At 56.0% G+C, this 25,887-nt stretch overlaps 2 protein-coding genes across 9 annotated transcripts in view; one reads left to right on the top strand and one right to left on the bottom strand.

Moving 5' to 3' along the window:
- Positions 1 to 604: 604 nt before the first annotated feature.
- Positions 605 to 22,177, top strand: CHERP (calcium homeostasis endoplasmic reticulum protein). Of its 2 annotated transcripts, none has more exons than XM_030880233.2 (17): positions 605 to 687; positions 997 to 1,170; positions 5,148 to 5,332; positions 6,436 to 6,573; positions 6,834 to 6,985; positions 8,556 to 8,667; positions 8,777 to 8,866; positions 10,168 to 10,420; positions 13,159 to 13,334; positions 15,141 to 15,576; positions 16,894 to 17,132; positions 18,168 to 18,301; positions 18,981 to 19,067; positions 19,467 to 19,610; positions 19,697 to 19,813; positions 20,297 to 20,391; positions 20,668 to 22,177. In XM_030880233.2, the coding sequence occupies exons 1-17, from the start codon at positions 663 to 665 to the stop codon at positions 20,859 to 20,861; spliced, it is 2,751 nt and encodes a 916-aa protein (XP_030736093.1). In that variant the 5' UTR covers positions 605 to 662; the 3' UTR covers positions 20,862 to 22,177. The 2 variants fall into 2 exon arrangements, with proteins under 2 accessions (XP_030736093.1, XP_030736092.1); XM_030880232.2 differs by having other exon boundaries at positions 8,523 to 8,667.
- The window catches only part of C3H19orf44 (chromosome 3 C19orf44 homolog), a 33,665-nt gene continuing 18,701 nt past the window's right edge, over positions 10,924 to 25,887 (bottom strand). Inside the window, exons 7-9 of one of the 7 annotated variants that reach the window (XM_060296825.1) lie at positions 25,038 to 25,204; positions 22,630 to 22,711; positions 10,924 to 13,708 (exon numbers count right to left, since the gene is read on the bottom strand). In XM_060296825.1, the coding sequence (XP_060152808.1) occupies positions 22,640 to 22,711; positions 25,038 to 25,204 (239 nt within the window). In that variant the 3' untranslated portion in view covers positions 10,924 to 13,708; positions 22,630 to 22,639. Of the gene's footprint in view, positions 13,709 to 18,105; positions 22,369 to 22,629; positions 22,712 to 24,565; positions 25,205 to 25,887 lie in introns of those variants that run through there. The other 6 variants (XM_030880237.2, XM_030880239.3, XM_060296827.1 and 3 more) reach the window with 6 other exon arrangements.

The raw sequence follows: 25,887 nt of genomic DNA, 5'->3' as shown, positions 1-25,887 counted from the left end.
GGTGGAGTCCGCTCGCCCTAAAGTCTTCCTTATCAAAACGTTTGATCGACGGAAAGAAATCGAGCGGGAGGCTCTTTTGAACCTCAATAAGCTCAGTTACATCCCCGCCAAGCCCATAGCCTCCCGGTTCTGCTTCTGCCTCCGGGCGGCCCCGGGAGCATGTGACAGGCGTCGCGGCCCAGGAGCCGCCCAGACGCACCTCACCTCGTATTTTCCTTACCGCCGCCCCGCGAGGAGGAAACAGGCCTTGACCGGGGCAGGAACACCCCAGGCTCCCTAGTCCCGCGGAGAACGAGGCCGGCCAAGCCTTCGGGTTGCAACGCTGAGCTGAGAAAACGCCCCGGCCGCGGCTAACAGCCGTCCGCTCAGTTCTAGCAGCTCCTGGGCGTCGCACGACAACAGCCCACTCCGCACATGCGCGAGAAAGCCCTTGCGCGTACACTTCGCTAGCCCCTCCTGCGCGTCCGGCCTCGCGCGGCTTCTTCCCTCCCGCCTTGTGCCCTCACTTCCGGGGTTTCCCGGCGACGGCCGTAAGTGGCGGGCGGAAGCAGCCCGCGAGGCCAGCCGTAAAAGGCTCCCTCGCGCCACTTCCGGCCGGCTTCCGCAGACGGCCCTGGTGGGCGATCGAGTGGTGGTGGAGGACGTTCCCCGCGGCCGGAGCCATGGAGATGCCGCTGCCGCCCGATGGTGAGGCCCAGCCCGGGCTCGGGGGCCGTTTCTCTCTCCCCGGAATCCCTTGTTGACCCGCCCCGCCTTTCGGGGTCCCCGGGCCTAGGAGGGGGCGGGGCTCGGCCTCCCGGGTTCGCCTGCGGCCTCTCCCGCGGATCCCCGCATTCCCGGAGCGCTTCTGGCCCCTATCGGGACCCGTACAAGGGCGGCTGCTCCTGGGCCCACCCCTAGGGACCCCGGCCCCGCGGACGCGGGCCGGGAAGCCAGGGCCCCCGGATTTGGGCGGTCCTCGCTGACGCTCCGCGTGGCCTTTTCTCCGTCTTCCAGACCAGGAACTCCGAAATGTCATCGACAAGCTGGCCCAGTTCGTGGCCCGGAACGGTCCCGAGTTTGAAAAGATGACTATGGAGAAGCAGAAGGATAACCCGAAATTCTCGTTTCTGTTCGGAGGCGAGTTCTACAGTTACTACAAGTGCAAGTTGGCTCTAGAGCAGCAGCAGCGTGAGTCCTCGCCAGCTCTCAGGGCGCCCTCTCGAACGAATCCTTTCTCTGGTTCCAATTTCGGGCTCTGCCACAAAACGCCTTCTTTTGGGTCGCATGCTATTTCTCTGTGAAAATGAGTTAGTTTGGCCTTCACGATTCTTTCGGCTGTTCCCACAGCCCTGCGGCTGCAGGGCCCGACTGTCATGGAGATCGAGGTTATCGATTCTCCTTCTGGGCTCCGGATCAGGGATTTCTGTTGTTTTGCAAACATGATGACTGAGATCAGCGAGTAGAGTGACTGCTTCAGTGTTTTCCAGGGAGGAAGTGATAGAAGCCGGACTGGGTGGGACCCTCCTGGCAGGTACCGTCCAGCCCCCTTTGCGGGCTCTCCGTCGGTCCAGCAAGGTTTTTGTGCATTTCAGATGGTTGCAGTCCAGATCAAAACTAATTGTCCTGTGGGCTTTAGTTCTTTGCAGCTGTTTATGTTCACTGGTTTGGGCTTCAAGGTTCCGGCTTGAAATTAAGAGAATTTAAGATGAGGTCAGTTATCCTAGCTGGTCTTTGAATAACAGATAGATAGTCCCTGAGTTCACATCTGTATTGTTCAGTAGCAAATCTCTAGCTTCTAGATAACGTTGTGTTTCAGATTGCCAAGTAGGTGGACATTGAAAGGTGAATGCTCCCTGGACTACAAGCTCCCTGAGGCCAACCAGACCTTGTTTGGGTCAGTGTTGTGCCTAATAGGTAGCAGGTAGTAGGTGATCGATAGTTTGTAAGACATAGCAAAGTACAGTGGCTTGAACAAGCACAGTGTGTTTTGAGAGCCACGAGAGGAATCATAAGAGGCCTAGCATAGCTGGAGTGTAGATGTGTGTAGATGGGGGAGGGGGTTGATCTGGAGTGGGAAAGTTTCCAGGGGAAAGTTTGGGTTTTCTTCTTTAATCCAGGGGTTCTTCTGGTGCCTGTTTAAGGTTTGAGATGAGGATGGGGAAGATTTCAGGTTGCCTAGGCAAAATGTACCCATTTATGTGTTCCTGGAGCAACCGTTCCTTAGCCCCAGCACGTCAACTTTAAAACCTCTGCTGTAGGCAGTGGGAAGCCACAAGGGAGGTTGAAACAAGGGAGAGGTGGGTCGGGTTTGTGTGGCCTGCGTGGAGAACAGGCTGGAGGGAGCGTGAGTGGAGGCTGGGATGGCAGTTGGTGGTAAAGTCTGAATTGAGTCGGCGAGTTGAGTAAAGGCAGTGGGCTTGGGGACAGGTGGGGTTAAGGGGTAGAATCTGTGAACTGAAGCGCCAGTTGGATATTGATGCCGGTGGCATAACTGGGCAGGGGAGGATGGTGTTTGGGTTCGAGTGACCATGAGGTGAGAGCTGCTTCCCCTGCGAGGGGAGCACTCCCACCCTGAAAGTCAGAATTCGGGGGCTGCTTGGGACTTGGTGCCATAATGGGGGGAAGTTGGGGTGTTTCTAGCAGGGGAAGATCAGGACTCAGGAAATGCTTTCTGCAGGTAAGAATATCTCCGTTGCCGTTAAAGTCCATGTCAGAGTTAGACACACGGAAACTGAGGAGCCAGGAGTGTTGGGATGGAGGCACGAGCCTTAGGAGGGGCTGGGAGGAGGGGGGCAAAAGCTCAGGGTGCCTGAAGCCCAGAGAAGGAGGGATTCTTGGAGCGGCCAGAAGTGAGGGTGCACAGCAGGGAGGGCTGGCTTACCAAGGACTTAGGATTTCTGGAAGCTTTGGGGAAGCTGTAGAACGGTTTCAGAACTGTGTTCTGGAGCAGGGCTAGCCACTCTGTAACCAGCCCTTCACCCTGGTGGTTTGAGAAGACTGAGTCCTGGGACCGCTTGAGGTTGGCGCCTCACAGACTCTGGTGAAGGACTGTTTTTTGTTTTTTTCTGATCTGTTGCAAAAAGTACAGTTTGGCAAAGTACAATAAAAATGTGAACAATGATGGGAGTTCCCTGGCGGTCCAGTGGTTAGGACTTGGCGCTTTCACTGCCAGGGCCCAGGTTCGATCCCTGCTCGGGGAGCTAAGATCCCGAAAGTCACGTGGCATGACCAAGAAAAGAAAAAAATGGGGAAAAAAACATGCATCATGAAATATCAAATTGCTGTAAAAGTGCCAAAACACTCCCTTGCCATTTCTGTGCTTGTCTAGTCTTGGCGTCACCTGGGGCTGGCCCTTGAACCACACTTTGAGCAGCGGCACTACAGCCGCAGAGTAGAGGAGGAGAGGGGAGGCAGGACTGGATGCAGGGAAACCAGTTCCCAGGTTGATGCAGGTGACAGCAGAGTCATGGCAGTGATGGCGGGACACAGATAGATTGGCATGTGATCTAGGAGGGTGACTTGACTGTGTGGGGCAGCTTGTTAGTGTGAAGTGCAAGGGAGAGAAAGGTACATGAATCTTCTCACTTCTGGCTCGGGTACGTGGCGTAGCTGTGCCAGCCACGGGTCAGAAGGGGAGCTTTGGAGGGGGTGGAACGCAGGGTGAGAGGGAACCCATGCCTGTTTGAGGTGCCTGTGGAAAGCAGTGGCTGTTTGGTCTGTAATTAGACCCAAAGCTTGAGGAATCCAGGATGGCGATGATAGATTTAGGGGTCATAGAGTGCACTTTATAACTGCAGCCACAGAAAGATGTCATGTTCCCTTAGGGGCTTGCTCAGAGGAGGGGGCTTAATTCTCAGACCGGGCATCTCAGTATGTGAGGGTCGGATAGAGGAAGAAGGGGCCAAGGGGATGGCCACACCGGCCACGTGAGACAAGGAGCTGAGACGGGGCCATCAGGCTGAGTGGGGATGACCGCAGTGGCTTTGGGGGTGGGGTGGGTGGGCGGAGCCAGACCTCCGTGGGTTGAGATAAAGGGGAGATGAAGAATTGAAGATGAATCTTGGTTGTAAAATTGTCGAGAGCGGGGCATGGATGAAGAGGGAGCTTTTGAAGATCAAAGACTTGGGTGTGTTTAGATGTTGCTGGGGCAGAGTTAGTAAAGAGAGAAAATGAAGGAAGGAGAGCGAGAGGACACATTTCCTGAAGCAGCGTCTCTGGGAGGGTAGGATCCAGAGCGCAAGTCAGGGGGTGGGGGTGGTCCCATAAGGTGCCTTTGGTGAAGGCCTGCCTCAGACCTAAGCAATGGTGGGCCCTGGATGACACCCTCCACCCCACCGTCCTTTTATGGCTCTGTCCAAAGGCTGGGCCCCCTTAGAGTGGGACTCAGAAGGGCTCCAGCAGAGCGTGGTCACGCTCAGACCAGCCGAGGCCCAAATGCAGAGGGGGAGGCCATCTTGTCCAGGGACCCTTCCCCCAAGTCCTCCCCTCCCGTCTCATCTGGCGAGGTTTGGGGCCTGCACCTGCCCAATGCAATCTCCTGCTAGCAGGATAGGGCATCCCACGTCGCCTCAATATGGATTGACCCTTGAATGCAGAGGAGTAGAGTCAGTGGAAGGAAGGCAAAGGGTGGGGTGTAGGGGGGCCACAGCATGTGTCGGGTGCTGCCGTAGGACCGCAGGTGCGTGGGTTTGCTGGTCGCCATCCAGAGGTCCGGTGGCTTTGCTGTCTTGAACGGGGAGAGTAGACTGGGGGACAGCAGGCATTAGAAATAGCTGCGGAGGTTGCTGGGGGTTGAGAGACTCCCTCGGGGAGGGGCTGTTGCTTCAGGCCCAGGCAAGGTGTGGAGAAGGTGGAGGGGGTGGGCTCAGGCTTCCTCTGGGCCGAAGGACAGTGGGCAAGGCTGGACGGTGTTGGCTAACGAGTGGTGAGATGACAGTCCCAAAGGTCTCCGAGGAGAGGACGAGCAGGAAGGCAGAAGGGGTCCAGGGCTAGGCCCCATGATACAGGGCACGCATGGCGGCGGCACGTCGCAGGGGTCCCTCTTCTGGGTGGCGAGTATAGGGAGGGGAGCCCCCGGGGCTCAGAGCTGCCCAAGAGGCGGCCAAGGGGATACCTGGACCCCAGCCACCTCCTCACAGGGGCCACCTCTCCTCCTCTCCTGCCAGTCATCTGCAAGCAGCAGGCCCCAGAGCTGGAAGCGGCCACGGCCCTGCCACCGCTGCCACAGCCCCCGCTGGCCCCCGCAGCGCCCATCCCGCCAGCCCAGGGCACCCCATCCATGGACGAGCTCATCCAGCAGAGCCAGTGGAACCTGCAGCAGCAGGAGCAGCACCTGCTGGCCCTCAGACAGGTACGGGCCGGCCCCTCCCCCTCCCCTCTTGACCTGAGGTGGGTACCCAGAGTTCACCCTCTGTGCCTCAGTTTTTGTATCTGTACATTGACGCTAATATTCGGTGTCAGCGCTGAGGACGGGGATGTCCCGTTGTCCAGGGCTCGGCGCCTGACAGTCATTATCCCTCCAGTGCTGCCACCGCCCATGTTGTGTTTAGCTTGACCCCGATGCTGGACACGGAGGTTGCTTCTCATCCCAGTGAGGTCACTGCACGAGCTTTGATACCCACACACCCGTTGTGCTGGAGTGGATGTGACAAGTGAGACTGCACATTGGAAATTGTGTGACAGAGAATCCAGGTGGCCTCTGGTGCCACTGGCACCAGCTCCTGCTAGTTAGGTCACCCCAAGCTGTTGTGGGGAAGGACCCTTTTGTCCCAATCCATCACAGTCTGGTACTTTGGCCAAATACAATAGGATAAGTTGCCAGAAACATAAGATGGATGAAAAGATATCTGAAACGCCAGCCCCAATTTTAGTACTGGATCAAGACGTAAGTTACGGTTGTATTATTGAAAACAAAACGCTCCAGAATGCTTACCCTCAGTTTCCATACGGAGCTCGTCACAGACTGGGCAGTCTGGCTTCAGCCAGCCCTGGGCTGACTGCCTGTCCCCCCAGCAGCACCGGGTCTCAGCCATATCTCAGTTTGCTAACCTAACGGGCAGAAGTCTGGCGTCATGTTTTAATTTCGGACTCCCTGGTTGCTAGTGAGGTTGTTCTGCTTTTACTTGACTGGTGACTGTTTATATTTGTCCTCGCCATACCGTGTTCACACCTGCCACTCATTTTTCTTTCTTTTTTTGGTGAATTGATGTGCAGAGGTTCCTTGTTCCTCTGGGTCTTAATCTTTCTGTCTGTCATCTCCGGGGAGACATTGTATCCCCCTGTATCTTGTCTGGCTTTATCCTCTGCCTGCTCTGCGTGTTACAGCCATGACTTACAGATGCGTGTCTCAGGCTTTGGGCGTGAGTGTTGGGGGCAGGGCACTGATGGGCCAGCCTGGCTGGGCCTGGGCCAAGGTTCCTCCTCACACAGTCTCGGTCCCACTTGGCCTTTTAGGAGCAGGTGACAGCAGCCGTGGCCCACGCGGTGGAACAGCAGATGCAGAAGCTCCTGGAGGAGACCCAGCTGGACATGAACGAGTTTGACAACCTGTTGCAGCCCATCATCGACACCTGCACCAAAGATGCCATCTCGGTGAGGGCGGGGTGGGGCTGGGGGCGTGCTCCCAGAACCTGGTGCTCCTGACTAGGTGGGAGCTCCTGCAGCCAGTCTGGGCCAGGGCTGCTCTAGGGGCACCCCGTCTCCGCATCCCCTTCCCTCATGAGCACTTCCCTGGGCTCCCCCACCAAGAAAGGTGGAAGGCAGGCAGAGGCCGTCCGACATTCCCGGGCGTCTGTACACACTTTGGCCTGGAGAAGGCCAGCCCCACTCACCCACCACCCTGGCTGTTGCAGGCTGGGAAGAACTGGATGTTCAGCAACGCCAAGTCCCCACCTCACTGCGAGCTGATGGCGGGCCACCTCCGGAACCGCATCACGGCCGATGGGGCGCACTTCGAGCTGCGGCTGCACCTCATCTACTTGATCAATGATGTGCTGCACCACTGGTGAGGGCCCTGCCAGCTCCGCCTTCCCTCCTGCTCCTTCTCCCTCTCCCGGCCGATGCTCTGCGCTCCAGAGCCTGGCCTGTCCTGGGACTGGGAACCACTCTTCCGAAGACCCAGGGGGAGGGTCGGTCTGAGCCACAAGCCCTCCATCGGGAGGACAGCCACCCGCACCCCCCACCACCTCAGCCACTACCCCAGACCCCTCGCCCCACCTGGGGCCGCTGTCCCCTCACTCCCTGCTCTCAGGGCAGTTTCTGGGTGTTTTTCAGTGTCTCTGTCAGCTGCCAGCTCCCTTTCACTGACCTATGCACACCCCAGTCACCTGACTCTGCTCTGCTTCAGGAACCTTCCCATAGGGTCCCCCTGGCTGACCCTCTGCCCCCCACCCCCACCCCCCAGCCCTCCTAAGGCCAGGCCAGTGTTTACTTCCACATGGCCTCTTCGGTGCCTTTTGACAAAGGTTAAGTCGAGAAACAAGATGCCTACGCCAGAGACAGGGGAAAGCTCGTGGTGCTAGTAAGGCTAGCCTGTAGCTGTGAAGACTGGCTGCCACATTTGTCTTTGAACTTGGCTGGCTGGGGGACAGCTCCTGTGAGGGCAGCAGACTCAGACCCAGGTCTTGCCCCTTCTGCCCACGTGCAGCCGGGCCCTGCCCCTCCCTGCTTCATGTGCCATGTGGGCGGTTCCGGTGTCACTCCGCGCTCCCTACATCACTTTCCCCTATTTCTCTGCCATTGGGAAATAAGTAGCTGTTCGGAACCTTGTCTGCCTCCTGCTCCGCCAGCCGCTCCGCTGACTCAGGGCAGATCTGCAGAGACAGCCCTGTTTCTGGCACTTCTCCAGCCACCCGCTTCCTGAGCCTCACTGTCTGGAAGCCCAGTGCGGCTCGCCCCATCCTCCTGCCTGGGCTGCCCTCCCTCCCCCAACCTGGCTTCCCGGCCCCGGGCACTTGCTGCTCTCTCTGAGCTCCCTCTGGTGAGCTCGCTTCTGAGAGGGGTTCTAGCTGCCCACCTTCTTCCCCGGGCTCTGCCACCTCATTGTACAGCTGCGGGCCCTCCACGCTCATTTATGCGGCCTGCCCCCCGAGAGGCCGCCTCACCCTGTCAGGCCTCAGGCTCCTAGGCATCTGGCAGCCCGCACACTCCCTCTGCCTCGTGGAAGGTGGGGTCCCAGCCCAGGTTTCCTCGTGCCTAGGGGGTGACAGTGCCGAGTGAGGCTGCATGGACAAGGCCCTATACCTACAGCAACCCCAGCTCAGCCTTTGTGGGCAGCTGGGGCTCTCACAGGCCTGCATCTGTCCATCCTTATGCCACCCTGGGAGAGAAGGGTTATCTTACTGATAAGGGGACCAGGGTGAGAGGCCTTGCTCTGAAAGTCCCCAGGCTGTGTTCTTTCCCTCCTCCCACTGCCGTCCATCCATCTTGTGGGGAGCCCAGCCCTTGTCCCAGCCGGGTTGGGGGCCCGTGTCCCAAGAAGGCAGAGGGTGCTGTGGCTGGAGCCGCGATGGTAACGGGCGCGTGGCCGGGTCCCGCCCCAGGGCCCTGACGCGCGGAAGGTCTCTCCCTCACAGCCAGCGCAAGCAGGCCCGGGAGCTGCTGGCCGCCCTGCAGAAGGTCGTGGTGCCCATCTACTGTACCAGCTTCTTGGCCGTGGAGGAGGACAAGCAGCAGAAGATTGCCCGGGTACAAGGGGCAGCCGGCGGGGGGCGGGGGGGCGGGAGATGAGCAGGGGCTAGGGGGGTGGCACTCGTTTTTCCCCTGACATGGCCTTTCCCTCCTCCCCAACGTCCAGCTCCTGCAGCTCTGGGAGAAGAATGGCTACTTTGACGACTCCATCATCCAGCAGTTACAGAGCCCGGCCCTGGGGCTCGGCCAGTACCAGGTGTGTGCTGCTCCCTGAAGTTGGGGGCTGGGCACCACCAGTAGGGTGGTGACCTCAGAGTCCTGGTGGCATTTTCCCAGCTGGACTCCCCGGCGTGCCCCTGGGGTGGTGGTGAGGGGTGGGAGGCAGAGTCTGAGGAGCAGCTTCGGGGGCCCCCACCCCGTCCACAGCAGCCAGTGAGCCCTCCCAGGCGAGCCCGCCAGACTTTTCCTGGTGAGCTTGTGACCAGGTTACCTGCTTTAGGCTCTGCTCTCAGGGGTGCCTTTGGCCCATTTGCTCTGGTCCTCCAGGTGTGATGGGAGCATGAGGAAACCCTGGCATAGTCTAGGCTGCCACAGTCATCGTGTTGTGCACGGTGTCCCGTGTGCACATCTTCTCTCTGAGGGGGCATCTGCTCAGAGGTCAGGGTCGCAGAGCAGGGAGAGGAGGGCCGGATCTCCTTGGTCACCTCTCCTGTGGTGCCGGCGTTGCTATCCCATCTACAGCTGCTTGGGTGAAAGGCACAGTTCACACCCCCTTTTCCCAGGCCGGAAGATGTCTTCCTGCACAGGTCTGGTTGAATGTGAGAAGCTATATGTTGACCGTTTCCTCTGTGATGCTCCTGACTGCCACCCTCCCTACAGGGGAGAAGCTTTCATGCTCAGAAAGGCAAATGAGGAAAGTACATTTCAGACTTTTTCTAAGTTTTACTCCCTTTTTTTAATTGATGAATAAAAATGGGCTCATACCAAATAAAAATGGGCTCATACCACCATACCACAGTGATATTCACTGCTTTTCTCCTATTGAGTTGGCGGTAGCAGCTCATGGTTACTGAGTCACCCAAGTTCCTTTCACTGCATTTTCCCCGAGTCCTCGGAGGTAGGTCCCGTTATTGTCCAATTTTACAGGTGAGGAAGTTGAGGCTCCGGGGAGGTTGTGACTTGCTCAAAGCCATACAGTGAGTAAGAAGTACCGCCTGTGAGCATGTCCTAGGACGTTTGTCAGTGGTGGGATTTTAATGTCTGCGTGGCACTCCAGGGCACGGCTGTCCTTGCTTATTCGCATTGTTAGGGAATTCTAAACTGCCCAGCACCAAAAGTCACCAAGTCCGGCTAGATTGAGATGCTCTGTGGTTGTCAAGCTCAAGTTGATTGTTTTACGTGACAATCGCCTGCTTGCCCTGGGTCCCTGGGCCTTGCTGCCCGTAGCATCACCCCAGCCTTCTGGGTGCTCCCCAGGCATTTGTCCCCGTGCTGCTCCATAGGGTCTCGGACCTTGAGTCTCATGTCCTGAGTGCCGGCTGCCCTGCTCTCCATCAGGCAACCCTCATCAATGAGTACTCCTCGGTGGTCCAGCCAGTGCAGCTGGCCTTCCAGCAGCAGATCCAGACCCTCAAGACACAGCATGAGGAGTTTGTCAACAGCCTGGCCCAGCAGCAGCAGCAGCAGCAGCAGCCGCAGCCGCAGATCCAGATGCCGCAAATGGAAGCTGAAGTCAAGGCCACGCCGCCGCCGCCTGCGCCGCCCCCCGCCCCCACGCCTGCCCCGGCCATCCCGCCAACCACCCAGCCTGGTACGTGGCTCCCTGAGCACCTGCCCCCAGGAGGCAGCCTCCAGAAAGCAGTCTCCTCCCCCAGGAAGGGGTCTGGTTCTGTGGTCTCAGGCCCAATCCGAGGAGCAGATTCTAATCTATTTACAAGCACCAGGCAGGTAATTTCACAGGTAAGTGTAACCACGCCCTTACAACTGAGACAGTTCTCCTATACAAACCATCCCAGAGAATGGAGAGGAAAGCTCTCTAAGTCAATTTTCGAGGCTAGGATAACTGATACCAGATGGACATGGACAGGGAAAAAAAGAAAAATGTAACCTAGTGTCACTTCTGAGCAAAGATGAAGAATTAGTAAATATTGGGTTGGCCAAAAGGTTCGTTCGGTTTTTTCCATAAAATGGCTCTGATAGCACTTAGTTGTCTTTAACTTCATTCAAAACAATTTTGTTAGATTGTATGTGACAGCTGTCACATCAGCGTGCATTTTAAAAAAGACATCAAAATTGGTGAATTTTTGTGTAGCCCGTTTAATACTGAAGATAGAAAAAAAAAAAAAAGCAACATTTTCGACATATTACAGTTTATCATTTCAAGAAAGGTAAAAACACAACCGAAATGCAAAAAAAGATTTCTGCAGTGTATAGAGAAGGTGCTGTGACTGATCAAAACGTGTCAAAGGTGGTTTGCGAAATTTCGTGCTGGAGATATCTCGCTGGACGGTGCTCCACCATCGGGTAGACCAGTTGAAGTTGATAAAGATCAGATTAAGACATTAATTGAGAACAATCAACGTTATACCACGCGGGAGATAGCCAGCATACTCAGAACATCCAAATCAAGCGTTGAAAATCATTTGCACTAACTTGGTTATGTTAATCGCTTTGATGTTTGGGTTCTACATAAGTTAAGTGAAAAAACCTTCTTGACCGTATTTCTGCATGCAATTCTCTACTTAAACATAATGAAAACGTTCCGTTCTTAAAACATGTGACGGGCGATGAAAAGTAGATACTGTACAATAGTGTGGAAAGGAAGAGATTGTGGGGCAAGTGAAATGAACCACCACCAACCACACCAAAGGCCGGTCTTCATTCAAAGAAGGTGACATTGTGTATATGGTGGGATTGGAAGGGAGTCCTCTATTATGAGCTTCTTCGGAAAACCAAACGATAAATTCCAACAAGTACTGCTCCCAGTTAGACCAAATGAAAGCAGCACTCGACGAAAAGCGTCCAGAGTTAGTCAACAGAAAATGCATGATCTTCCATCAGGATAACACAAGACTGCATGCTTCTTTGATGACTAGCCAAAAACTGTTAATAGCTTGGCTGGGAAGTTCTGATTCATCCGCTGTATTCACCAGACGTTGCACCTTCGGATTTCCATTTATTTTGGTCTTTACAAAATTCTCTTAATGGAAAAATTTTCAATTCCCTGGAACACTGTAAAAGGCACCTGGAACAGTCCTTTGCTCAAAAAGATAAAAAGTTTTGGGAAGATGGAATTACGAAGTTGCCTGAAAAATGGCAGGAGGTAGTGGAACAAAAGGGTCAATACATTGTTCAGTAAAGGTCTTGGGGCTTCCCTGGTGGCGTATTGGTCGAGTCTGCCTGCCAATGCAGGGGACACGGGTTTGAGCCCTGATCTGGGAGGATCCCACATGCTGCGGAGCAGCTGGGCCCGTGAGCCACAACTACTGAGCCTGCGTTTCTGGAGCCTGTGCTCCGCAAGAGGAGAGGCCACGACAGTGAGAGGCCTGCGCACCACACGAAGACTGGCCCCCGCTCGCCACACCTACAGAAAGCCCTTGCACAGAAACGAAGACCCAACACCACCAAAAATAAATTAATTAATTAAAAAAAAATAAAGTTCTTGGTGAAAATGAAAAACGTGTCTTTTATTTTTACTTAAAAACTGAAGGCATTTCTTGGCCAACCCAGTGAAGTCTTAGCAGGTGAAATCTAGCAAAGTATTTAAAAGATGTGTCATGACCAAATAGGATATGTCTCAGGAATATATAAGGATGGTTTAATACCAGAAAATCTAACATCAGATGGGAAGAAATCTTTCAACTACATGCAAAAAGGGTACTTAATAAAGAGATGATGGGGGCTTCCCTGGTGGCGCAGTGGTTAAGAATCCACCTGTCAATGCAGGGCACACGGGTTCGAGCCCTGGTCTGGGAAGATCCCACGTGCCGTGTAGCAACTAAGCCCGTGCGCCACAACTACTGAGCCTGCACTCTAGAGCCTTCAAGCCACAACTACTAAACCCGTGTGCCACAACTGCTGAACCCGTGTGCCACAACTACTGAAGCCCACGCGCCTAGAGCCCGTGCTCCGCAACAAGCGAAGCCACCACAATGAGAAGCCTGCGCACCGCAACGAAGAGTAGCCCCCGCTCGCTGCAACTAGAGAAAGCCTGCGCGTAGCAACAAAGACCCAGCGCGGCCAAAAATCAAATAAAAATTTTAATTGATAAAAATTATTGAGCAAAGTAAAATCAATATGGCTTATCGATCAATAAGTAGGATACTTATTGTAAAGCGTTCAAAGGAGTGAGGGGTGTTTCCTGGCCAAGGTCAGGCCTCTCTTCGTGTTGCCTTCCCGGAGGCAATGGCAGTTTTCAGTGGGGTCAAGAAGCAAGGGTTTAGTGGGCAGTAAGCCCAGCCTGGGTTGGCCCTGGGTGCTTGCTGAAGATCATTTCGGTTGGGGCCTCCTGCTGCCACCTTCTCTGAGTGCTTTTTTGCCTGGTTCTAGATGACAACAAGCCTCCTATCCAGATACCCGGCTCTTCCGAGTACGACGCCTCAGGAGGGGTCCAGGACCCTGCTGCCACCGGCCCCCGGGGCCCTGGGCCCCATGACCAGATCCCACCTAACAAGCCCCCGTGGTTTGACCAGCCTCACCCCGTTGCTCCTTGGGGCCAACAGCAGGTATCTCTTAGAACTTGTTGCAGGGTCAGGTGGGGCACACTTGGGTTCAACTGGACGGCAGGCAGGTGGGTGATGGCTGCTATGCGGGTTGATGGGCTTTTAGGGCTCCCTGGGCAACGAGGTTCTGCAGCAGGGCCTGGGGTTTGGGGGGGTGGCAAGAAGGTGATAGTCTCCCCGAAGTATGGGAACTGAGCTGGGAAGAAAGTTGGGCCTTTACATCCTTCCCGGGAGGTTTGGTTTTCTGGGCTTCTCTGTAACACAGGTCCCCATTTTCCTGTGAATGCTGAGAAGTTTCACACCATGAAGTACAGCAAGGCGATTTGTTTCCTTCCCTTTTTAACTCGTTTGACCAGCAGTGTCAACATCTCATCACCCTAGAAAGAACATGGTGCTTTCGTAAGGAAAGGAAAGGTCAGAAATACCAGGCTAGCAGCATTTTGTGGGACTGGGGTGCTGGTCCATTCTTCTCTCCCTCCAGGTTCCTTGGAGTCAGAAACTTCTAGGCCAGGGCAGGGGTCATTCTCATCCAGCATAACATGACTGGAAAACACCCCGCAGCTTGCTCTCTGGCCACTGGACCTGGGTAGAGCAATCCGGTCTAGCTCTGGGTGTCCACTTGCCTCTCGACCAGGCATGGTGGACGTGGCCCTCCTGGTTGACCCTGTGTGGAGGGGGCGTAAGGGAGACAGTTCTGGGCTGGCAAGTGCAGTGTCATGGCTGTGAGTCCCCCCAGCCCACCCTTAGCTTCCGGACAAGAGATTTAACATCACAAAAGACGGGGCATCCCCACAAAGACAGCTCCCGCCTCTGGGTGCCTGCTGTGAGCCCTGCAGTGTTGGGTGCCCTCTCATGCGGGGGCACTTCCCTCCTTTCGTTGGTGTGGAAACAGATGCCCCTAGTGCCTCCCGGCTCAGTCTTTTTGGGGACCGGCAGGTTAGGCTCACAACAGTGGGGCTCCCCCACTGAAGGCCAGCAGTGCACCCACAGTCCACAATAGGAAACCACAGCCTGGGCTGCCCACGTGGTGTCTTACATGTTGAAATAGCTGCCATATTGAAAATCTGCCTTCTTGGCTTCTCTTGAAAACCTGAGGGTGTGGTGGCCGGGGCCGGCCTCCCTGTGCTTGTGGTCAGTGGACCCACCCAGCCCTGACCCTAGAGGAGGCCCTCTGGGCAGCCTCATCCAGGCACAGGCCACCCTGGCCCTGAGTTTGGGTTGCAGTCCTGGCTCTTTAAGTCTTCAAAGCAGCAGCTGGGCAAGCTCCAGGGCTTATGGTCTTCAACTTACAGAAAGCCATTTCCTGGAAACACAGCAGACTCTGAGATAAGGGTGTGAGAGGGCAGGTGACCCCAGGAGGCAGCATAGGGAAGAGAAGTGACAGGGAAGGGAGAACAGGCAGGGACGGGGTGTCGTCAGGGCGGGCTCTGCCGTGGGCCCTGCGGCTCAGCCTCTGTGCCCTGGGAGTGGTGGGGCCGCACCCCTGCACTGTCCCACTGAGGGGCTCGTGGGCTGTTGTTCATCCCCCAGCTTCTATCAGGCATGGGGTCAGGGGGTGCTCCCCAGCCCAGGTGCAGGTACAGCACTTGAGAGTCTGGGCCTGGGGGACGGGCGGGCACCACAGCATCCTCTGCACGCGTCAGAGTGAAGGTGGCAGCGCCCAGCCAGGCTGTAGGCCTGCAGCTCCGGGGGGTGCTGTGCTTGGGGCCGGGCCACCTCCACCGCCGGAGACTGAGGTCGGCAGGTGTCTGCTGGGTGCCCCGCGTGCCCAGTGCAGGCTGGGTCTCACGTCTGCTCTTTGCCTTGCAGCCTCCTGAGCAGCCCCCCTACCCACACCACCAGGGCGGGCCGCCCCACTGCCCGCCCTGGAACAACAGCCACGAGGGAATGTGGGGCGAGCAGCGTGGGGACCCTGGCTGGAATGGCCAGCGCGACGCCCCCTGGAACAGTCAGCCCGACCCCAACTGGAACAACCAGTTCGAGGGCCCCTGGAACAGCCAGCACGAGCAGCCACCCTGGGGCGGGGGCCAGCGGGAGCCGCCCTTCCGCATGCAGCGGCCGCCACACTTCCGCGGGCCCTTCCCGCCCCACCAGCAGCACCCGCAGTTCAGCCAGCCGCCACACCCACACAACTTCAACCGCTTCCCGCCCCGCTTCATGCAGGACGACTTCCCCCCTCGGCACCCCTTCGAGCGGCCGCCCTACCCTCACCGCTTTGACTACCCTCAGGGGGACTTCCAAGCCGGTGAGTGCAAGGTCGCCCTCGGGGGCACCGTCCTCGGGCCAGGGATCACGTCCCTCTCCTGCCTTGTGATCCCTGAGAAGGTCAGATCACTCGCCGGCAGGGCCTGGAAGAGGCGCCTGACGGACCGGCCTTCTGAGCGGGCTGGTGGCACTGCTGGCGGTCCTGCCATGTGGCCTGGTGTGCCCTGAGCCAGGGTGACAGGAGGAGGGCCAGAGGAGCCCAGCTCAGTCCCTCAGGAAGGTGGGGAGAGGAGGGCAGACCGGCAACCCTGGTGTGGGCACCGCCAAGGCACCAGGCCAGCTATTGAGGTGTGAGGCCCTGTATCTCGCAAAAGAGGAAGGACGATGGGGTTCTGAAAGGAAAAGGAACTCCCTAGTCCCCACGGTGGACAGACAGGTAGTGAGCGAGCCACTGAGTCCAGGCCCGGCAGCCCTTGTGCCATTCCCTGCTCCTCGTCTTGCTGTTTTCGTCAGGTGTTCTGTTTTCTTTTTGAAGAATCTTTAGTTTTCTCGATCTTGTGTTTACTAAAAAATTTCATTTCAACTCTCCTACTCTTCACTCTTTATCCTCAAATCCATTCTTGGCTGTAAATTGAGCTTGGAGACCAGTAGCAGGTTTCTTGCTTGTGTGAGTGTCTTGGGGCTGCTGCAACAGAGTCCCATGGACTGGGTGCCTCCAACAACAGGGAATTCTTCTCTGACAGTTAGTTTTGGAGGCTGGAGGTCCGAGATTAAGGTGTCAGCGGGGTTGGTTTCTACTGAGGCCTCTCCCCGTGGCTTGTAGATGGCTGTCCTCTCCCTGTGTCTTCCCGTGGTCTTCTCTGTGTGTGTTTGTCTCTTAATCTCCTTTTCTTAGAAAGACATCAGTCAGTATTGGATCAGGGCCCACTCATAGGACCTCATCTAAAGTAGTCATCTCATTACAGGCTCCATTCCCAAATGCAGTCACGTTCTGAGGTACTGGGGGTGAATTTGCAGGGGACACGGTATGGCTCATAACATGGCTGTTTGAAGGTTATGTGATTTCCCTTGTGGTTCCTTCTTTCACCCGTGAGGTCTGTCAGGTGCTGCTATGGGTGCAGGACAGGCCACTCTGAGCCCCGGCTCCTCCCCCGTTGCTGTGTGGCCCTGAGCAGTGAATGAAGCAGCCGGAGGGTTGGTGCTGGGCAGGGCTGCCCAGGAAGTGGATGTGGGTGTCCTTGCCCCACTCTGAGCCCCTTTCCACTGGCGCTTACTACCCTGGAGATCTCGACCGGGCTGTTGGCGTTGCCCAGCTCTCGACTTTGCGGTAGGCCTGAGTCAAGTTTCTGTTTTGCAGAGATGGGACCCCCTCACCACCATCCTGGCCACCGCATGCCTCACCCTGGGATCAACGAGCACCCACCTTGGGGTGGGCCCCAGCACCCTGACTTCGGCCCTCCTCCCCACGGCTTCAACGGGCAGCCCCCTCATATGCGGCGACAGGGCCCTCCCCACATCAACCACGACGACCCCAGCCTGGTCCCCAACGTGCCCTACTTCGATCTCCCTGCCGGGCTGATGGCCCCCCTTGTGAAGGTAATGTTGCAGAGTTGAATGCCAAGCTTAGCCTTGAATGCTCGGTCTCCACGTGGAAAGTTCACAGGTGGAACCCATTTCCCGATTGGCTACAAAACACTGCTTCCCAGGGCCCCTGCCCCTCTCATTTCCCGCACCCCAGCGAGCCTGACAAGTAGTCAGAGAGGATGTGCCTGAGCCAGCAGCACCGCCTCGCGTGCTCACATGTGGCTGCGAGCAAGGCCCGTGTCGCCCTCTGCTTCCTCCGAGCCTCCCTCCTGGGGCTGCAAGTTTGGTAGCTGCTCAGAGTGGGCTGGGCTGGGCGTGAGGTGCAGGTCCTCTTGGTCCTGGCCTTTGGAAGCCACCTTGCCCAGGGGCTGATGACAGGGATTTCTCAGAAAAGGGGTGGTCTCCAGCTGAGCAAGGTGAGCAAGGCAGGAGAGGGGGTCAGAAGGGAGCCAGGGCTGGGGCTCAGGGCGCTCTGAGGGTCATGCTGGCTGTACTGGTCACTGCCACTCCCCGGCCCCTCTGAGACATTAGCATACTGGAAGCTGAGACAGGTCACACTGGGGCAGCAAGGGGAGGCAGAGGGGCCAGCGGGGCTGCCCTCGGGGTAGGAGCTGGAGCAGAGAAAGGGGCACATAGCAGGGCCCCTGGGGTAGGCGCCTGGGCACAGGGCGGTGGTTGGCAGGGGAGGGTGTCTGGGATCCACGGCGTGTCGGTGAATTAACAGGGGTCTTTCCTTCACCTGAGCTTGGAGGCCACGTCTCCTCTGCATTTTTGTAGAGAGAATTCTGTAGCTTCTATCGACTTCCATGGAGCCCTCAACCACCCCATTTAGGAATTGAAGTACTGGTGTGGCCAAACCCTCCAGGAGGGTGGGGTTTCCCAGGAAGGGCCGGATGAGGCACTCTGATGCGCAGGGCAACTGTGTCCTGCCCCCGGCTCTCCGGCTCTCCGGCTCTCCGGCTCCCCGACTCCCCGACTCCCCCAGCCCCCGCAGTTCCCTGGATGGGCCCCAGCAGGGAGCAGTGACAGCTGTGTTCTCTGCTGCAGCTGGAAGACCACGAGTACAAGCCTTTGGATCCTAAAGACATCCGCCTCCCACCCCCCATGCCACCCAGTGAGAGGCTGCTGGCGGCAGTGGAGGCCTTCTACAGCCCTCCCTCACACGACAGACCCAGGAACAGGTACGGGGCTGCGGGAGACCAGGCGCTGGGGCTGGTGATGGGAGGGGAGGCCCCTGTCCCCTCTCCTGGCCCGTCTTCCTCAGTTTGCTTCACAAGAAAGACTCCGAACTGTCGCACCTTCCACCCAGGGCGGTGTGAGGCCCAGGTGAGAAAGTGTGGTTAGGAGATGCCGTTTCTCCCCCAGCTTGCGTGATGTGTGCCATAAATAAAAGGCTTTCACCACATTAGCGACATCAGGACAAGAGCTTACCTCGGGATCCCCTCCTCCAGCGGCCTCCTCGCTTCAGCTAAAATCGCCTTCTGCCCTGTTTGGGGCCACGGGCCTATCCACCTACAAATCAAGAGTTCCTCGTCCCCAGTTACAATAACCCTGAGACCCTCTTCAACTATTTGGAGAAAGCCCAGCGTGGAAAGGCGTGGGAGCCACGAAGCGCTGGGAGTGCAGTCCAGCCTCTCCACCTCCCAGCGGGCGGCCTGGCCTCTGGGCCTAGGTCGCTCCTTTGAGAAGGGGCAGCCCTGTGGCAATGACCACCCGAGTGCTTTCTGTGCTGGGCCTTGCTCAGCATCCTGAGTGAAACAGGGAAGGCCTGTCGGGTAGGGCTTATTCCTGGTGACTTTTTCACAAGTTCCCTATGGGAGAGAGGCTTGCGTTCATACAGGGGACGCCCATGTCTTACAGTGAAGGCTGGGAGCAGAACGGCCTCTATGAGTTCTTCCGAGCGAAAATGCGGGCCCGGCGGAGGAAAGGCCAGGAGAAGAGGAACAGGTAAGAGCGCACACGCCCACCCCACCACCTGTGTGGAGGTCAGGCCTCCGCAGTGCATCTCGTCCTAGGTCAGCTGGGAGCAAGCCCTGCCTTTGCCTGTGGCGAGCTGTGGTGTCGTGCCCGGCACAGGCAAAGGGGGGTCAGCTCTGGCCTCTGCCGGGGTCGTGGGCCTGGCACCCTACGATAAAGGTGCTGTGAGCCACCAGGAGCTGTTTCCCACAAGGCCGAAGTTAAAACACCAGTACGAGAGAAGCTTGCCATTGTCTGTATTCAACCCTGATGTGAAAGGGTGTGTCTGCACCTGGACTGGGCACATCAGGGGTCTTTTAGAGTTGGGGGTTGGGGCGGGCTGGGCGCAGTCCATGGAGGGGCTCCAGCTCACCAGGCCTGTCCCCGCAGCGGACCCTCAAGGTCTCGGAGCAGATCCAAAAGCCGAGGGCGCTCCTCCTCCCGCTCCAACTCGAGGTCCTCCAAGTCTTCCGGCTCCTATTCAAGGTCAAGGTCTCGTTCCTGCTCCCGTTCCTACTCCCGCTCCAGATCCAGGTAGGCAGGGCCCCGCCTCTCGGGATGCAAGGCCTGAGGCTCCTCAGCAGCTGCGCTGACCCGCCTCCTCTCCCCTGGCCCCGCAGGAGCCGCAGCCGATCACGCTCCTCACAAAGCCGCTCCCGGACCCGCTCGCGCTCTCGGTCCAAGTCCTATTCCCCGGGAAGGAGACGTCGGTCGCGGTCCAGGAGCCCCACCCCGCCGTAAGATTTCTGTCTTAACTGTCAGAATGACCTCTGGTAGCGCTGGAACCCTCTGATGCTTTGCTGTGAATGTTGAAACGTGTTGTTAGAAGACGTGCTGGCGGTGGCCCGCGCCAAGGCAGCACCTCGGGGCCCCTGAGCACTAGCACAGTGACAGTGGCACCTCATCTCACACCTCGCTGTTACCTCTGCAGTCACGTTGTAAAGCCTGAGGCAGTGGCTGCGCTATTTTCTAACCGTTTTACCGGTCCAGTGTGGCCTGGCTGTGCCGCTGAGTGTGAGGCAGGGGCCGCCGTCTTAGGGAACCCCCTTATCTGCCGGCGAAGAGGATAAAGAAGAAAGCTAGAGACACGAAATGTGTGTGTGTGTGTCCATCTCACGCTGGTGACCCTACGTATAAGCTACACGCTGTAATATTCTAAGTTTTCATTCCAATAAATGTATCAGCTCTTTTTTAAAAGACGTAACCTGTCTTAATTTTAGTTCCTCGGCTGGTCTGGGTTCTAATTCAGCACCTCCTATACCTGACTCCAGGCTCGGGGAAGAGAACAAAGGACATCAGATGCTGGTGAAAATGGGTAAGGTTCCTGGGAAGACAGAACAATCCGCTCTGGGCATTCAGGGTTGGGGGATGATGAAGTCAGAGGAAGCTCCAACTCATGACCAACTTCTGAGCCTGCAGGGTTTTTACTGAGCGTCCTTTCTTACTACCCTTAGTTCCCCATTTATAAACTGCACGTCTGCATGTCGTTTGACTCTCCAAACGCATTTCCATTTAACTTCATGTCAGGGTAAATGCACCACAATTTCAGCTTCCTCTGTGGGTCGTAACCACTCATCCCTCTCTTCTTCAGGCTGGAGTGGATCTGGCGGCCTCGGCGTGAAAGAGCAAGGAATCCAGGACCCCATCAAGGGGGGGGACGTCCGGGATAAGTGGGACCAGTACAAGGGCGTGGGTGTGGCCCTGGACGACCCCTACGAGAACTACCGCAGGAACAAGAGCTATTCCTTCATCGCCCGCATGAAGGCCAGGGACGAGTGCAAGTAGGCGCGGCGTGGGCAGGCCACGCCAGTGGCCGGCCACCGGCAGCGAGGACGGTTGGACCCTTCTTGGCTTACTGGCAGTGCAAGATGGTAGGGACAGCTCGGTTCTCACACTGTCTCCATCTGTGGGGAGCGACAGAAGAGAAGGAAGACTTCGGCAGGCCTTGTGACGAGTGCCACGCTTGATGGCGCGGAAGGCCCAGGCCCCACCTGCAAACCAGCTCTAACGTAGCAGCAAGAGTCACGAGGAGATGCCCAGAGGAGATGCCCAGCCAACTCGACCATGAGCTTATTTCCCTGGACAGTGAAGCGAGAAACATAAGGCCCCTGGATAAGAATTCTTGTCATCTGCAGGAACGGCTGTCTCACATCTCCCCTCAGCCTGAGCCTCTAAAACCAGTGGGAGTGCATGGAGGAGGGGCCCTGAGGGCACACGCCAGCCCAGCCCAAGGGGCCGGCCCTCCCACTCCCCTATCAGTTGTGTTGTGAGAAGGCTCAGGCCAGGCGCTGGTACTGCTCACTCTAAAAATGGAAAAACAAAACCTTTTTGATTTGCAAAGTTAAACAGGGTTTTCATTTTTACTCCAGATGGTTTAGTTTTAGAAAAAAATACTGATCTAGGTTGATACCCAGTGAGATAATTTGAAACCTGATTCCTCTGAGACATACTAGCCCTTAGTTACTTAAGCTGTTTAAGTTGAAGTGGTTTTTTTTGTTTTGTTTTTTGTTTTTGTTTTTGTTTGAACGTTAGCCATTTGCTGTTCCCTGCAGAAACAAAAGGTTCTGAAGAAACTTATCTGAGGCATCTCCAGGTCACATAATGATGACGCCCTTGGAGAATATGTACCCTTAGTGTCTCTACTTGTGTTTTTCACGGAGAGGAACCCGCACACCAGCACTCACGTGCAACGGCCCATTCACATCCAGAGTGTGGAGAGCGACCACCGGCCCTGCTTCCTGCTGTCACTTCCTTTGCCTGCCCCAAGCCGCCCCCAAAGGGAGGTGAGGCTGGAGGGAGCCGCCTCTGCCGGGAGCTGCCGAGTGACCGCCTGGGATCGGCTGCACTCAGCATCCGCAGGCAGCTTGGTGCGGTGCCATTTATTTGTACAGAAACATTTTTGAAAAATTCTTTTCAATGAGATGCAAAATTTTCTCCAACTTTTCCACCTGATGTGATAAAATATTTGATTTTGTTCTAGATTTCCTGTAGCTGTGAATTGTTCAAACGTGTCTGATTCAGGATAAAATGTAAACGTGTTGTTAACAATTTCTTGTGGATTTTACTGTTTTGCCTTCAAATAAAGACTTTTTTTTTAAAGACCTTTTTCCTCTGTGTATTTAAGTCAAGAAGCGTGCTCAGGCTGAGGAGGGAGGAGGTGCGTCCTGAGTGCAGACTTTGTCTGAATTGTGGAGTCGGGTCAGAAGCTCTGCCCTGGTGTCTCCTGGGAGTCCCCGGCGTGGACGCCTGGTCCTGTTTCCTCGTGGCTCCAGACAGGCTGGCATCCTCTGTCCTGCCACGAGTGGTGACAGCTCCACCTGGGGTTCCATTTCCACTGGCCTGTGGTACATCCTCTCAGGTGCCAGGCACACTGAGGAAATGGGGGCTGGGAGGGCTCAACTACTCAGCTAGAAAAGGCTGCAGCTGGGATTCCTCTCAGGTGAGTCCTGGGTGCCACCTGCCCCCACCACTGGGAATGTCCCCTGGGAACTAAGGTGTGAGCATCACGGCTGGTTTACGGGACCAGCTCCTTAGACCCATGAGTCTGTCTCACCTCCCGGCGTTCACAGCTCCTTCTTCACCTCCTCCAGGGCCTCCTCCATGGTCAGCGGGGTGGGCCTGTGTTGCCTGATGTACTGTGGGGCAGAGGACACACAGGGAAGCCATCACCACTGCTGCCTCAGTCTACTGAGGCTTTGGGTCCTGGAGATGGTGCCTATCCCCAGGGGCTAACAGAAAAAATGAAGGGATGCCAGGTGGCAATGGAAACAGAAGAGGAGAGGTGAACCCAGGCAGCCTCCGGGCAGGTACCCTGCAAGGGGTGAGACTTGACTGAGCCTGGAAGGGAAAAGGGACCGTGGTGAGGGGCAGGGCTACCCGGGGTGCCCTCAGAGGACACAGGTTGGGGAGAAGGACTTGGGTGCCACTCTCAGGGTGTGGACCTGGAGCAGAGAGCAGGCAGCCACACGTGGGCTGCAGGCAGGTGACGTCAGATCACTTCAGCCTGCATCCAATCAACTGATGCACATCCAACAGAGGAACAAGTTAAAAGGACCCCACTAGGGAGCAATCAGCCCAGTCCAGAATGTGGGAAACCGTCAGATAACCTATTTTCTTTCTTTTTCTTGGCCACACCGTGCGGCATGTGGGATCTTTGTTCCCCAACCAGGGATCGAACCCACACCCCCTGCATTGGAAGCGCAGAGTCTTAACCACTGGACCGCCAGGGAAGTCCCAGGACAACCTGTTTTCTTCCAACCAGTAAACTGCAAGGAAACAAAAGAGATGGGGGAGGGGGGAAGACCTCTAGAGCAGTGGTTCTCAAAGTGGGTCCCCAATGGGCCCATGGGAGAAACGCCCACTGCTAGGCCCACCCTGCTGCCAACACAACCCCAGTGGTCAGGCCCTCAGGGGTCTGACGCTGCTCAGGGCTGAGAACCACTGCTCTAGATTAAGACATCAAATGATCTTTTTTTTTTTGCGGTACGCGGGCCTCTCACTGTTGTTGCCTCTCCCGTTGTGGAGCACAGGCTCCGGACGCGCAGGCTCAGCGGCCATGGCTCACGGGCCCAGCCGTTCTGCGGCACGTGGGATCTTCCCAGACCGGGGCACGAACCCGCATCCCCTGCATCGGCAGGTGGACTCTCAACCACTGCGCCACCAGGGAAGCCCCAAACGATCTTGATGTACCACTTTGGACACTGATGAAATAAACAGGAGAAAAAGGTACAACTTTTATGAGATGAGTGGAAATCTGAACACTGGATATCTAATGATATCAAGAAAACTTAGGGCTTCCCTGGTGGCGCAGTGGTTAAGAATCTGCCTGCCAATGCAGGGGACACGGGTTCGAGCCCTGGTCCAGGAAGATCCCACATGCCGCGGAGCAACTAAGCCTGTGTGCCACAACTACTGAGACTGCACTCTAGAGCCCACGAGCCACAACTACTGAAGCCCGCGCGCCTAGAGCCCATGCTCTGCAACAGGAGAAGCCACCTAATTAGAAGCCTGTACACCACAATGAAGAGTAGCCCCTGCTCGCTGCAACTAGAAAAAAGCCGACACGCAGCAAGAAAGACCCAACGCAGCCAAAAAAAAAAAAAAATGCTGCAGGAATTCCCTGGCTGTCCGGTGGTTAGGACTCTGCACTTTCACTGCCAAGGGCACGGGTTTGATCCCTAGTCAGGAAACTAAGATCCCACAAGCAAAACCAAAAAGAAAAGTTAATTTGGTTTTGGTATACTGGCATTGTGACTATTTTTTTTAAAGTCTTTATTTTTAAGAAATATATACTGAAGTATTTGTAGATAAAATGATAAAAATCACCATGCAGAACAACTCATATAGTATGATGCCATTTCTGTAAAGAAATATATATATCATGTTATTATATATAAATACTATACCTCTTCTATATATTTTATACATAGTATAAAATATGTAAGATATAATATTGTACATGTACATAACAGTTTATATTTTACATAGGAAAAATCTAAAGACTACATATCAAGTTGGTAATAGTTATCTCTGAAATTATGGAGAACTTTATAGGCTACATATCTCCAACAAAAGTTTTATACAATACTTTAAGTAATCAGACAAAAAAATAAATTTTGGAGGGAAAAATAGAGGTGAGTGTGACATCTCTTGAACTTAGCCCTTGGGACTGAGGAGAGGGGCCCTGCCTGTGGTGGCCCACGGGAACGGTAGGTAGAGGGACAGGACCCTCAGCGAGGAGGTCACCTTTGGTCCAAGGTCACACAGAGCCTGGGCTGCGGCTGGCTCTCAGTGCCCCTGCCCCGCACCAGCCCTGGTCATGGCCAAAGAGAGAACAGGACTCCTTCCACGAGGACTGAAGGTGAAGGTGGCGGGGCCCCCAGCGTCCCCGCCACCCCGGGCTGAGCGTGGGAAGCTGCCTGCCCTCTCTTTCCCGGGAAGGGTTAGCTGCACCATGGTCACCTCTTTGGTTTCCTCCAGGGTGTGGTAATGGAATGAGTCCCGGTCCAGGGAGCGCAGGAGGGATGCATGCAGGTGCCGGCTGGCCTCGATGAACTGCTGTGTCAGGCTCAGTTGCTGCTTCAGCACATCGTTGAGCGCGAACACGGTGGGGCTGTACGCTGTCAGGGCTGCACCGGGTTCCGTGTCAGTCGGCAGCCCCCGGGGCCCCATCCCCCTGGCCAGACCCGCTCCCCGCAAGGGCCCTGCAGCCCCCAACCGTGGACTGTGTCGGGATGCTCTCTGCAGCTGCTGCCACCTTCAGAAGCAGCAAAGAACTCGCCTATTCTGTGCCTCTCTCTACTCAGTAGTAAAGGAACCGCTCTCTTCGCTGACTTTGTGTGGATCTCACACCCTCAGCTCAGCTCCCAGGCAGAACCGGAAGCCTCACCTCGGCGTCCAACACAAGGAAAGAAGGCCAGTGACACGGCTCCCCAAACTGCAACCGCACAGTGCGAATCTGACACTCCTGAACTGTACACTTAAAAATGCGGAAGAGGGTAAATTTTACACTATGAATTTTTAAACACATGATTAAAATAATTTAAAATGCAATTAAAATATAATAATTAAATAAAAGTACAATTAAAAATAACTGCAACCGGGGCTTCCCTGGTGGCGCAGTGGTTAAGAATCCGCCTGCCAATGCAGGGGACACGGGTTCGAGCCCTGGTCCGGGAAGATCCTACATGCCGTGGAGCAACAAAGTCCGTGCGCCACAACTACTGAGCCTGCGCTCTAGAGCCCGCAAGCCACAACTACTGAGCCCGCGCGCCACAACTACTGAAGCCGGCGCGCCTAGAGCCCGTGCTCC

This window comes from Globicephala melas, chromosome 3 (assembly GCF_963455315.2).
Source record: "Globicephala melas chromosome 3, mGloMel1.2, whole genome shotgun sequence".
NCBI classification, from domain to species: Eukaryota; Metazoa; Chordata; class Mammalia; order Artiodactyla; family Delphinidae; genus Globicephala; species Globicephala melas.
This window is presented reverse-complemented; position numbering and strand designations above follow the sequence as displayed.